The sequence below is a fragment of the Sus scrofa genome, chromosome 14, assembly GCF_000003025.6.
Source record: "Sus scrofa isolate TJ Tabasco breed Duroc chromosome 14, Sscrofa11.1, whole genome shotgun sequence".
Classification (NCBI taxonomy): Eukaryota; Metazoa; Chordata; class Mammalia; order Artiodactyla; family Suidae; genus Sus; species Sus scrofa.
In genome coordinates, this window is record NC_010456.5 from 51,644,725 (window position 1) to 51,657,904 (window position 13,180).

General features: G+C 47.0%; 1 protein-coding gene across 2 annotated transcripts; it reads right to left on the reverse strand.

Moving 5' to 3' along the window:
* Window positions 116–12,644, reverse strand: DGCR6L (DiGeorge syndrome critical region gene 6 like). Of its 2 annotated transcripts, none has more exons than XM_021072536.1 (5): window positions 12,423–12,644; window positions 12,178–12,338; window positions 1,855–1,955; window positions 1,083–1,223; window positions 116–588 (listed from the first exon to the last, which is right to left on the reverse strand). In XM_021072536.1, exons 1-5 carry the CDS (start codon window positions 12,530–12,532, stop codon window positions 505–507), a joined length of 597 nt encoding a protein of 198 aa, XP_020928195.1. In that variant the 5' UTR covers window positions 12,533–12,644; the 3' UTR covers window positions 116–504. The 2 variants fall into 2 exon arrangements, with proteins under 2 accessions (XP_020928195.1, XP_020928196.1); XM_021072537.1 differs by having other exon boundaries at window positions 116–745; window positions 12,423–12,627.

The window sequence follows — 13,180 nt, forward strand, 5'->3', positions numbered from 1 at the left end:
GTATGTGGGGCGGGGGTATCCTCTGCCCATTCCTCCATAGGCATCATGGAGCTCACAGATGGGCCCCACCTGGGTCCTGGTCACAAGTTAGGACAGAGCTGTCACACAAGCCATGTGCAGGCCATACTGAGGTGTCTTTATTTCTTGGGGGTCACATAGAGCTTGGGAGCCTTTCCCAGGTGGGGGCTGCACCTGCCAAGGGAGAGCCTGAGACCAGAACAAACGGGAAACCTGGGGCAGACAGCCAGAAGGCGGGCCCGCTCTTCCCCTCACCTTACCACCCTAGCTCTGGACAAAAAACCCAAATGAAGGTGGGTGGCTGGTGCAGCCAAGTCCATCCAGCTTCTCCCTACAGGGCACCTCTCCTGCAGGCAGCTGGGAAGGTGGCAGCCAGACTTCAGGAAGACAAGTGCCACTCAGCTTTCTGCTGCCTTAGGTGACTGTGGGACAGGGCTGTCTTCCCAGCCACCAAGAGCAGCAGTCACTGGCAAAAACCTTGCCTGGTCACAGGGCCGCCTTGCCTGTCTGGCAGCCCCTCTGTTGCAGCTTCCGAATGAGCTCCAGTAGGTTCATCTGTAGTGTCAGCTCCTGGGAATGCACAGAGCTGCTGTGAGGTCCCCCTTATCCCTGGCAAAGGTCCCAGGAAGCAGCCTTCCTTTCCTCATGGCCCTGGGGCAGATATTGGGTCCTGGAGACCAGTCTAGTGAGCCCTCAGGGCTGATTTCCAGTGAAGCCTGGCCACCACCTGCCAGAAAGGGGAGAAGCTGGGACTCTACCCATGGCCTGGCTTGCAGTTACCTTTCTTAGCACAAATGGAGGCGTGTGCAGGGAACCAGAGACCAGAGCCCTGTAGGTATACCAAGCCTGGGGATGGTGGGCTGTGTCCTGCAGCCAGTTGGCTTAACCTCCAGTGGCAGAGGCACCCCTTGGCGCAGTGCAGAACTCTTCCTGGAGCCTCACTCACTCCCCATCTCCTCTCCCCACACACATCCTGGGCTTGGACTCTACAGCGACCCGCTAAAACCCCAGGTGGGATCTGGCCTTTGGGGACAGGCATCCCAAGGCAGGCCCATAGCACTGACCTGAGGGTTGGTGGTTACATAGAAGCCAGCGACCCCTGCCTTCTCCAGTGTGCTCTGCTGGTCTGCCACCTTCCGGTCCAGCTCCAGGACGATCTTCTGGTCCATTGCCCGCTGCTCCTCACGGATCCGGTGCTCCACGGCCTGCCACAGTAAGGGCAGCTCAGGGTCTGAGTCTCCTGCTCAACAATGCCTCACACACACTCCTGGCCTGCGACCTCCTCTGGCCCCACTCCCCTCACTAGTGGCTCCAGCTCCAAGACCCTGGGTGTTGCCCTTAGTGCACCTAGATCCTTCCCTCCTTGGCCACCCAGAACTCTCTGGGCCTTGGCGTAGGTTTCCTTCCCATTGGAGCTCAGCACCCACTCCCTGCATGCCCTGGCTTGGGGCTGCCTCGGGACCCCACACGTCTCCGCATGCACCCCACCACCTGTGGCTTCTTGGTTGTGTGTAGGCCTCTGGTTGTTTGTAAGCAACCTGGGAGCAGGGCCCCTACTGGCGGGCTCCATCACCCCACCACTGCCCTCACATTTCCAAGGCCTCAGACACAATGGCCCCACTCATACCTGCCCTGCCCTGCCCAGGCCCGGCTCATGAGGAGTTGCCCTCTCAAGAAGCAGGTAGGGAGAAGGGGGGAATCTCACCCACCCCAACCCCCGACAGTGAAGGGCAACACTCTTCACGTCCACCCCAGGCTGTGGCCTAGGCCGCTAGCAGTTCCACTGTGGCCCTGTCAGCAGAGCCCAGCTGGTGCCCACCCTGCCCAAACCTCTACCTCTAGCTCGCGCTGCTGAGCTGCCTGGAGCACGGGCAGGTTGTGGGGCCGGCAGGCCTGCTGGGCTTCCTGGTGCTTCTGCCGCAGCGCCTGCCTGAGCACTGGGAGGGGACGAGACCAGAGCATCAGCAGGCAGCAGAGGGGCCGGTGAACACCTCCCACACTGGTACCCGCTCCAGCTGTTCCCGTCACCACAGGGCAGCTGGATAGAGATGTGGACATGACAGAGGCCTGCCCTGGGAGCTGGGTGGAACTCAGGGGACCTCCAGCCCCCCACCCACTCAGGCCTGCCCTCACATGGATACAGCCCTTCCCCAACCACCAGGCTCCAGGGTACTACAGGGTAAAGCCAGACATGTGTGCGTGTGGGAGGGGTGTGTGTGGGGGGTTGCCCAGGGTGAAGCCTGGGCTCAGAAGACTGCAGTCTGGAGATTTCTAGGCTCAGATGATTAGAGTCCAGGAGTCCAGCATGACCTGCCCATCACCCATGGGACATCCACCAAGATGTCCAAGAGGCCAGCCAGGCAAAAGCCTGAGAAGGCGAATGAGAAGAGTGGGCTCTGCCCTGGGGGTGGCAGTGTCGCTCCCCTCAGTGCTGCCCTTGGTGGTGGGCGGGGGGAGTGGGCAGAGCCACTCTGCACCATCCTATCCACAGTTCCCAGAAGTAGCAGGGTGGGTCTGGACCCTACAAGGCCCAAGGATGTGATGAAATAACTTCATATTGTAAGGTAAGACAAGAAAAATTTAAACAAATTTTTTCTCTGCCCTATGGACCTCCTGCCTGCCTCCCCAATGGCAGAAATACCTGCCCAACCACAAAGATCAATTTTTCTTCTGGCACCAGCCCTGTAATTCCTTAGGAGAGAGTATTCTTTTCTCAACCCTATTTGGGGTCATAAATCACCTACTATTGGCCATACATGCAATTACCTTTGGTGGACTTTATATTCAGTGCCAATGTATCATTTTCTTTAACGACAGTGACTGATGCAGAACAGACTGGCCAGATGACCTGGGGAAATACCCAGCTGCATCTAAAGGAAGTTCTTAGCTTAAATACTTACTTATGATCTTATTAATGTCACTAGCCATGTTTTGTATTTGGCCTATTTTACAAGATTACTGTTTCTTTTATTACCAAATGTGTGACACAGACTCTGATAAAAATAATGACTAGGTGACCTGAAACAACTGATCAAAGACATAGTTCTGTAAGATCAGTGATTGTAAGAGTGTAACTCTGGATGTGGGAGGGAAGCCATAACAGGCCAGTAGACAGGTGGCCCAGAGGCTCTGGGCTACTGTTAACAGGGCCTAATCCAGTAACAAAACAGCACATTGCCTGGCCTATCGACAAAATCTTCACCGGGTCTGGGAATGAGCATTCCTAGGGCCTTGGGACAAAATGGTCACTAAATGCCTCCCAAACTTTAGTCAAAATTAAGACCAAAAGGGAGTGGCTTGTAACATAAAGACTGTTGCCCACGACCCAGTTCTACAAAAGGGAAGTCACCAACCACTGCAGTCACTGACTCACAGTCCACCCTGCAAGGAATTAGGACAAAGATCAGGATGAGACACTGTGTCTTCTTAGAAAAGGGAAAGAACTGCCCTCAGATAGTTAGATATTTCCAGGAGAAATGAATGTTGTATGAACCCAGTTTCTTGCCTCTTTCCACACTTAGAAAAACACTAAAACCATTAACTAAGGTCTCTGTTCCTCAGCAGTGACCTTCTACAAGATGAATGCATGCTTGGTTGCATGTATCCCTTTGCCAAAAATCACACATATACTGGCCTCCCACCCTTACCTCTTTGGAACAGTCCTCAGAGCTTTCTGAAAGACTGTCTCCAGGGTATAACCCTCAGGTTGGCTTGACTAAAAATTTCCAATACTTTCTTAGATTGACTACTGACCAATTTTTTGACAGATGGGATGAGCCAACAGAGGCCATGTGCTGGGGAGTCCGCATTGTTCCAAGAAGGGCCCACCAAGGCCACCGAGCAAAGCTCCTGTTATCCCCACTAGCTGTACGGAACTAAAAAGAGTAGGAAGGTGGCATGGGATGGAAAGAAACCAATCACAAAACAGTACTCAACACTATGGGCCAAGACCCTAGACTAGTGTCAGGTGGCACGTCTCCCCTGTGAGGAGGGGTCCCAGCTGTGAGGCAGAAGCTCAGGCAGAGACCTCACATTACAGCTTTCCTCTGGAGGCCCCCGAAATTCCCTTGTTCCCCCCTTGTGCCCAAAGCCTCTGATCTGTTTCTCAGCACTGTGTGCACACCTCAGCTACAGCATTTATCACACTAGGTGAATCTGAGGCTGAGAGCCACCCTGTGTACACACAGAGAGGAGAAAGACACTCTGTAGGTAATATTTACACTGCATGGAGACAGGATGCAAGGAAACAGAAAAATGGAGGAAAATGTCACCTTGGCCGCCTTTATCAAACATTGCTACAAATCCCAGGTCAACTTCCAGATTCCACTAGGTGAGCAACCAGAGGCAAAAAGAGAGGTGTGCTCACAGCTCAGGCCTCAGTAATGGCAGCTAACCACCACCTGCTAAGTCAGAGGAAGGAAAAGCAGAAAGTCACAGGCACTTCCCACTGCTGACAGCACAAAACCTTCCAAAAGACAAGAGGCAAAGTCTCTGAAGAGTTATCAGAACTCCCCACTAAAAGGAACCAGGTTTCCATGGATAAAGAGCTTGTTTCATTGATGCCTCATCCCCCTTTAAAAAATTATTCTGGGAGTTCCCGTCATGGTGCAGTGGAAATGAATCCAACTAGGAACCATGAGGTTGCAGGTTTGACCCCTGGCCTCGCTCAGTGGGTTAAGGATCTGGCTGGCGTTGCTGTGGCTGTGGTGTAGGCAGGCAACTGTAGCTCTGATTCAACCCCTACCCTGGGAACCTCCATATGCCACGGGTTCGGTCCTAAAAAGACAAAAAGACCAAAAAAAAAAAAAATTACTCTGGGTGCTTTATTTTCTTCCTGAACTACTATCCTCTGGAGATAAACAAAAGTGAGAGCTACTACTACTTGCTGATGGCTGGCATCTGGCAGAAGGAGTGGAAGTTTTATGGTGGCAAAAGGGAAAGGTCCATACTGATAGAAGGTTATCAGTGGGGGTAAGTTGGAAGCAGGCTGACAGAAGATTGGGAAAGAACAAAAGATGAGCCTCAACCAGAAAGCAAGGAAATGCTGAAAGAAAGATGGGGACAGGAGTTCCCATCGTGGCGCAGTGGAAATGAATCTGACTGGGAACCATGAGGTTGTGGATTCAATCCCCGGCCTCACTCAGTGGGTTAAGGATCTGGCGTTGCTGTGAGCTGTGGTGTAGGTCCCAAATGCAGCTCGAATCTGGCGTGGGTGTGGTGTAGGCCAGCAACTACAGCTCCGACTGGACCCCTTGCCTGGGAACCTCCATATGCTGTGGGTGTGGCCCTAAAAAGACAAAAACAAAAAGGAAAAGAAAGATGGGGACACATAAGGACACAGGAGCCAGTCCACTGTTCTCCCAGTGGCCAAATGTGGCACTATTTGAGCATTAAAAAGAATAAGCGATGGACTTTTGGATTTGTGAGTGTGCATTTCAAACCTCAATAAAAATGTGAGCAAATACAACAAGCACCCACACATTTAGGAAAGAGGTAGTACCAATTCTACACAAGAATCTTCTGGAAAACCAAAGAGAACACTTTCCAATGCATCCTATGAAGCAAGCATCATCCTGACACCCAAACCAAACATGTTACAAGAGAAAAATTTAGCATAATTCACCATAGTAACCAAAAAGCCACTCAATCATCTCAAGAGATGCAGAGAAAGGATTTGACAAAACCCAGCATCCATTCCTGATAGAAACACACGAATCCTGGGGCAGATACCTACATTACCAGGAGGAATCTTTGCCAAAAACGTCTAGCATAATGTTATGCTATGCAGTTTACAGGAAACACAGGGGTTGGAGAAAGAGGAAAAACGTTAGCACGAGGAAGCAATGCAACCCATCCAGAGTGGAGATGTTCTACAGATAAAATGCCCTGGATTATTCAAAAAGTCAGTGCCACAATAAACATTGGGTACTGTTCCAGAAGTAGAAACCAGAATAACCATTGCTACACATAACCACACACCAGATTCTTATAAACTGACAGACAATTTAAGACAGGTTATGGCATGTGACCGTGGACTGAAGGTCAGAACACACCCTGGAATGATTAATTTCTATCCATTGTGGTTATACAGGAGTGTTTTTTTTCTAGATCACTGGTTCTCAATCCTGGGCCAAGGTTGATCCCTCCCCCCAAAGGATGTCTGGAGACATTTTGGTTCTCCCCACTGGAGGAAGGTGTCACTGAGATCTAGTAGCTAGAAGCCAGGGATGCTGTTAAATATTCTGCAATGCACAAAACATTCTCACCATTAAGACCTGTCAAGCCACCACAAATGCCAACACTGTTGTTGTTGAAGACCCTGGCCTAGAGGAAGGCTGATGACTCCTGGTGAAGTCCTGTGGCGCCACACATACTAACAGACATAAAAGCACTTTGTCAATACTTTAATTACTGAGTGTAGCTGCAGAATATATAGGTATTCATAACTCTACCCTTCAACTTTTCTAAATGTTCAAGCTTTTTTTTTTTTTTTTTTTTTGTCTTTTGTCTTTTTAGGGCTGCACCCACAGCATATGGAGGTTCCCAGGCTAGGGGTCTAATTGGAGCTGTTGCTGCTGCCACAGCAATACCAGATCCGAGCTGAGCCTGAGACCTACACCACAGCTCATGGCAACGCCAGATCCTTAACCCACTGAGCGAGGTCAGGGATGGAACCCCACCCACAACCTCATGGTTCCTAGTGGGATTTGTTTCCTCTGCGCGACGACAGGTACTCCTCGAACTTTTTTTTTTTAATAAATAAAAAGCTGGGGAGGAAGGGGGTTAATATGGCAGAATAGAAGGATTGGAGCTCAACTTCTCTCCTAAACAACAAAATTCACAACTAAAGACTGAGCATTCTTCACCCAAATGGACTGGAAACCTTAAAAAAGATACCTACCCCAGAAGAAAAAGAGGACACATCAAGAGGTAGGAGGGGTTATTTCGTGTTATAAACAACCCCATACCCCCTGGGTGGGAAGCTCCACAGACTGGAAACTAACTGGTTCACAGAGACTCACCTATAGGAGTGAGAGTTCTGAGCCCCACATCAAACTCTCACGTGTGGGGATCTGGCACTGGGAGAAAGAACCCTTGGAGCATCTGGCATTGAAGGCCAGTGGGGCTTGTGCGCAGGAACTCCATGGGACTGGGTGAAACGGAGACCCCATTCTTAAAAGGAGCACCAAAAACTTCCCTAACATGGGAAAGGAACCACTCACTCAAATCCAGGAAGCACAACGAGTACCATATAAAATAAACCCAAGGAGGAACACCCCAAGACACATATTAATCAAACTGACCAAAATTAAAGACAAAGAGAAAATCTTGAAAGCAGCTAGGGAAAAGAAACAATTAACATACAAGGGAATCCTGATAAGGTTATTGGCAGATTTTTCAGCAGAAACTCTGCAGGTCAGAAGGGAGTGGCATGATATACTTAATGTGATGAAAGGAAAAAACCTCCAACCAAGATGACTTTACCCAGCAAGGCTCTCATTCAGACTTGAAGGAGAAATCAAAACCTTCACAGATAAGCAAAAGCTGAGAGAATTCAGCAACACTAAACCAGCTTTACCACAAATACTAAAGGAGCTTCTCTAGGCACCAAAGAACAAGAGAAGAAGGAAAGAAAAAAGAGCAACAAAAACAAATCCACAGCAATTAATAAAATGGCAATAAGAACATCCATAGCAATAATTACCTTAAATGATAATGGACTAAACACCCCAACTAAAACACACAGACTGGCTGAATGGATACAAAAACAAGACCCATATATATGCTGTCTTCAAGAGACTCACTTCACTTCTAGGGACACAAACAAATTGAAAGTGAGAGGATGGAAGAAAATATTCCATGGAAACGGGAATCAAAAGAAAGCTGGAGTAGCAATACTCATATCAGGCAAAATAGACTTTAAAATGAAGAATATTTTAAGGGACAAAGAAGGACATTACATAATGATCAAAGGATCAATCCAAGAAGAAGATATAACAATTTTAAATATCTACGCACCCAACACAGGTTCACCACAATATATAAGGCAACTGGTAACAACCTTAAAAGGACAAATTGACAATAACACAATCATAGTGGGGGACTTTAACACCCCACTTACAGCAATGGACAGATCAACGAGACAGAAAATCAATGAGGAAACACAGGCCCTGAATGATGCATTAAACCAGATGGACTTAATAAATATTTATAGGACATTCCACCCAAAAGCAAGAGAATACACATTCTTCTCAAGTGCACATGGAACATTCTCTAAGATTGATCACATCCTGGGCTAAAAATCCAGCCTCGGCAACTTTAAGAAAATTGCAATCATATCAAGCATCTTTTCTGACCACAATGCTATACGACTAGAAATCAACAACAAGAAAAAACCTGCAAAAAACACAAACACGTGGAGACTAAACAACATGCTACTAAACAACCAATGGATCACTGAAGAAATCAAAGAGGAAATTAAGAAATACCTAGCAGCAAATGACAACGAAGATACGACACTCCAAAACCTATGGGATGCAGCAAAAGCCATTCTGAGAGGAAAGTTTATAGCAATACAAGCCCACCTCAGGAAACAAGAAAAAGCTCAAATAAACAAGCTAACTTTACATCTTAAGCAGCTTGAGAGAGACGAGACAAGACCTAAAGTTAGTAGATGGAAAGAAATCACAAAGATCACAGCAGAAATCAATGAAAAAGAAACAAAGAAAACCATAGAAAAGATCAATGAAATGAAAAGCTGGTTCTCTGAAAAGATCAACAAAACTGATAAACCCTTAGCCAGACTTATCAAGAAAAAAGAGACAGGACTCAAATCCATAAAATTAGAAATGAAAAAGGAGAAGTAACAATGGACATCACAGAAAAACAAAGGATCGTAAGAGACTACTATGTGCAACTATACGCCAATAAAACGGAAAACCTAGAAGAAATGGAAAAATTCTTAGAAAAGCACAATCTTCCAAGACTAAACCAAGATGAAATAGAAAAGACGAAGGGACCAATCACAAGAACTGAAATTGAAACTGTGATTTAAAAACTTCCAACAAACAAAAGTCCAGGACCAGATGGCTTCACAGGCGAATTCTATCAAACATCTGGAGAAGAGCTAACACCTGTCCTTCTGAAACTATTTCAAAAAATTGAAGAGGAAGAGGTATTCCAAAACTCATTCTATGAGGCCACCATCACCCTGATACCAAAACCAGACAAAGATACCACAAAAAAAGAAAACTACAGGCCAATTTCACTGATGAACATCGATGCAAAAATCCTCAACAAAATACTAGCATCCAACAATACATTAAAAGGACTGTACATCATGATCAAGTGGGATTTATCCCAGGGATGCAAGGGTTCTTCAATATCTGCAAATCCATTAGTGTGATACACCACATTAACAAACTGAAGAAGAAAAACCAGATGCAGAAAAAGCCTTTGACAAAATCCAACACCCATTTCTGATAAAAGCCTTTCAGAAAGTGGGCATAACGAGAGCCTACCTCAACATGATAAAGGCCATATATGACAAACCCACAGAGAACATCATTATCAATGGTGAAAAGCACAAAGAATTCCCACTGAGATCAGGAACAAGACAAGGATGTCCACTCTTGCCATTACCCTTCAACATAGTTTTGGAAGTCCTGGCCACAGTAATCAGAGAAGTAAAAGAAAGAAAAGGAATCCAAATTGGAAAGGAAGAAGTAAAATTATCACTATTTGCAGATGATATGATACTATACCTAGAGAACCCTAAAGACTCTACCAGAAAACTGTTAGAGCTCATCCATGAATTTGGCGAAGTTGCAGGATACAAAAGTGATACACAGAAATTGACGGCATTTCTATACACTAACAATGAAAGATCAGAAAGAGAAATTAGGGAAGCAATCCCGTTTACCATCATATCCAAAAGAATAAAATACCTAGGAGTAAACCTACCTAAAGAGACAAAAGACCTGTACTCTGAAAACTTTAAGACACCAATGAAAGAAATCAAAGATGACACAAATAGATGGAAAGATACACCATGCTCATGGATTGGAAGAGTTAATATTATCAAAATGACTATACTACCCAAGGCAATCTACAGATTCAATGCAATCCCTATCAAATTACCAAGGTAACATTTTTCACAGAACTCGAACAAAATATTTTAAAGTTTGTTTGGAAGCACAAAAGACCCAGAAAAGCCAAAGACAGCCTGAAAAAGAAAAATGGAGCTGGAGGAATCAGGCGCCTGGACTTCAGACTGTACTACAAAGCAACAATCATCAAAACCGTATGGTACTGGCACAAAGACAGAAATAGAGATCAGTGGAAAAGGATAGAAAGCCCAGAATTCAACCCATGCACCTACAGCCAACTAATCTATGACAAAGCAGGCAAGAATACACAAGGGAGAAAAGACAGCCTGTTCAATAAGTGGTGCTGGTAAAACTGGACAGCCACATGGAAAAGAATGAAATTAGAACACTCCCTAATGCTATACACAAAAATAAACTCCAAATGGATTAAAGACCTAGATATAAGACCAGACACTATACAACTCTTAGAGGAAAACATAGGCCAAACACTCTCTGACAAAAATGACAGCAACATCTTCTCAGATCCACCTTTTAGAGTATTGACAGTAAAAACAAAAATAAACAAATGGGACCTAATCAAACTTAGAAGTTTCTGCACAGCAAAGGAAACCCTAACCTACACGAAAAATGGGCAGAAGATCTAAAGAGACAATTTTCCAAAAAAGACATATGCATGGCCAAAAAAACACATGGAAGGATGTTCAACATCACTCATTATTAGAGAAATGCAAATCAAAACCACTATGAGGTACCACCTTACACCAGCCAGAATGGCCATCATCAAAAAGTCTACAAACAATAAATGCTGGAGAGGGTGTGGAGAAAAAGGAACCCTGTTACACTGTTGGTGGGATTGTAAATTGGTGCAACCACTGTGGAAAGCAGTATGGAGATTCCTCAGAAAGCTAAACATAGAAGTAACATTTGATTCAGCAATCCACTCCTGGGCATCTATCCAGAGAAAACCACAACTTGCAAAGACACATGTAATATGATGTTCAAGCAGTCTTTTCAATAGCCAAGACATGGAAACAACCTAAATGTCCATCGACAGAAGAATGGATCAAGAAGATGTGGTACACGTACACAATGGAATATTATTCAGCCATTAAAAGGAATGAAATACTGGCATTTTTAGCAACATGGATGGACCTAGAAATTATCATGCTAAGTGAAGTCAGTCATACAATGAGACACCAACATCAAATGCTTTCACTGACATGTGGAATCTGAAAAAAAGGACAGACTTAACTTCTTTGCAGAACAGATGCTGACTCACAGACATTGAAAAATTTATGGTCTCTGGAGGAGACAGTTTGGGGGTTGAGGGGATGTGCTTGGGCTGTGGGATGGAAATCCTGTGAAATCAGATTGTTATGATCATTATACAACTACAGATGTGATAAATTCATTTAAGTAATAAAATAAATAGATAAATAAATAAATAGGAAAAATTAAAAAAAAAAGTTGGGGAAAAATAAAAGAGGTGGAAATCTGAGATGGGCAGGAAGAGCCGCCCAGCATGTCTTGCAGGAAGGGGCTCTGAAGCCCCTCCCACACCAGCAGGGATGGCAGGGAGGGGCAAGGCTCAGGAGGCTTTGGCCTTACACGTGGCTCAAGTGGAAAAGCTTTCTGTTTCCGGAGGGTGCCACTGGACACAATGCGCAGCAGAAATAGAAGTGACGCCAAAGAGGACTTCAGAGCTGTCAACACTGTGGGACATTACTGCGGGTGGCCAACCACCACTACCAGGACCTGCCCGTAGGCTGATCAAGCATAGAAGCTTTAGGCCATCCTGCCTGGAAGCGGGTGAGGGCACATGGGAGCTCGAGCAGGGAGGTTCTGGATGTCCTGCGAATGATGACCGTGCAACTGACAAAGTAATACTGACTTGACCCATTTGTAGCCACAGGCCCTGCGCCCTTGATCCGATCAATTCAGGGACTTATTCCAAGAGATACCCGGAACAGGCTCAGCCCGGAGATCGGAGCTGCCCCGGCAGGCTGACTTCCCGCAGGGGGAACTGCATCGTTCCGCCACCCCAGCGCACCTCGGTGCTCGTTCTGCAGCCGCAGGCGCTGGTTGTACAGGCTCTTCTCGGTGAGGTGCTGGATCTCCAGCAGCCCCTGCACGATTTCGAACACGGTGCCGTCGAGGAGCGCCAGGGCCAGGTCGCTGAGCGTGGTGTAAGACAGGCGCTGCTGGAAAGAGCTGCAGGCAGAAGGTGCAGTGAGCGGGGACAGGGCGCGGCCGCCTCGAGGGACCGCCCGCCCCACCCGCCCCGCGGCCACGCACCTGGGCAGCTCCTTGACTAGGCCCTGCAGCGCAGAGAGCAGCTGGTAGTGCCGCTCCTGCTGCCGGGCCCCGTCCATCGCCTCCTCCAAAGCGCCAGCGTAACGCTCCATGGCGCCAGCAGCCAGCTAGCCGCCCCAGGAGCGTCGTGGGCCTCTGGCGTTGGCTCTAGCCTGACGCGCCCCGCCCCCTTTCACGACAGTTCTGAAAGTGCACGGCCGGCCTTCTGCACAATCCAGAAGGCTAGCTCCGCCCCTCCGCATTGTCCCCACCCCTTACACTGCTTCCCCTCCCACAAGACCTCGAAGGCAGATCGCCCCAGCCTAAAATCGCGAGATTTCGAAGAAGCTCCGGAGTCCGCGCAGTGGGCGTGGGCCGAGGCTCCCCCACCGTGGTTCTCGGCTGTTTACGGAGGCTGTGTGGCTTTTTTTTTTTTTTTAGGGGGGCGGGCTCAGTTATTTTTCCTGGAATCAAATTACAGTACTTCTTGAAAGCATTATGCTAGGGAAAAAAAAAAAAAAGCCAGACACAGAAGGCCACGTATTGCGTGATTCCATGTATATGCAATGTCCGGAAATGGCAAATCCATAAAGACAACGTAGCTTGGTGGTTGGCTAAGGTGGGGAACTGCGTGGAGGATGGGTAAGAGAAGTCTAATGGAAGGGATGATGAAATGTTTTTGACTTGATTGTAATACTGATTGTGCAGGATTAAAAACCATTAACATGTAAACTTCAGAGAGATTAATTGTGTGTTATGTG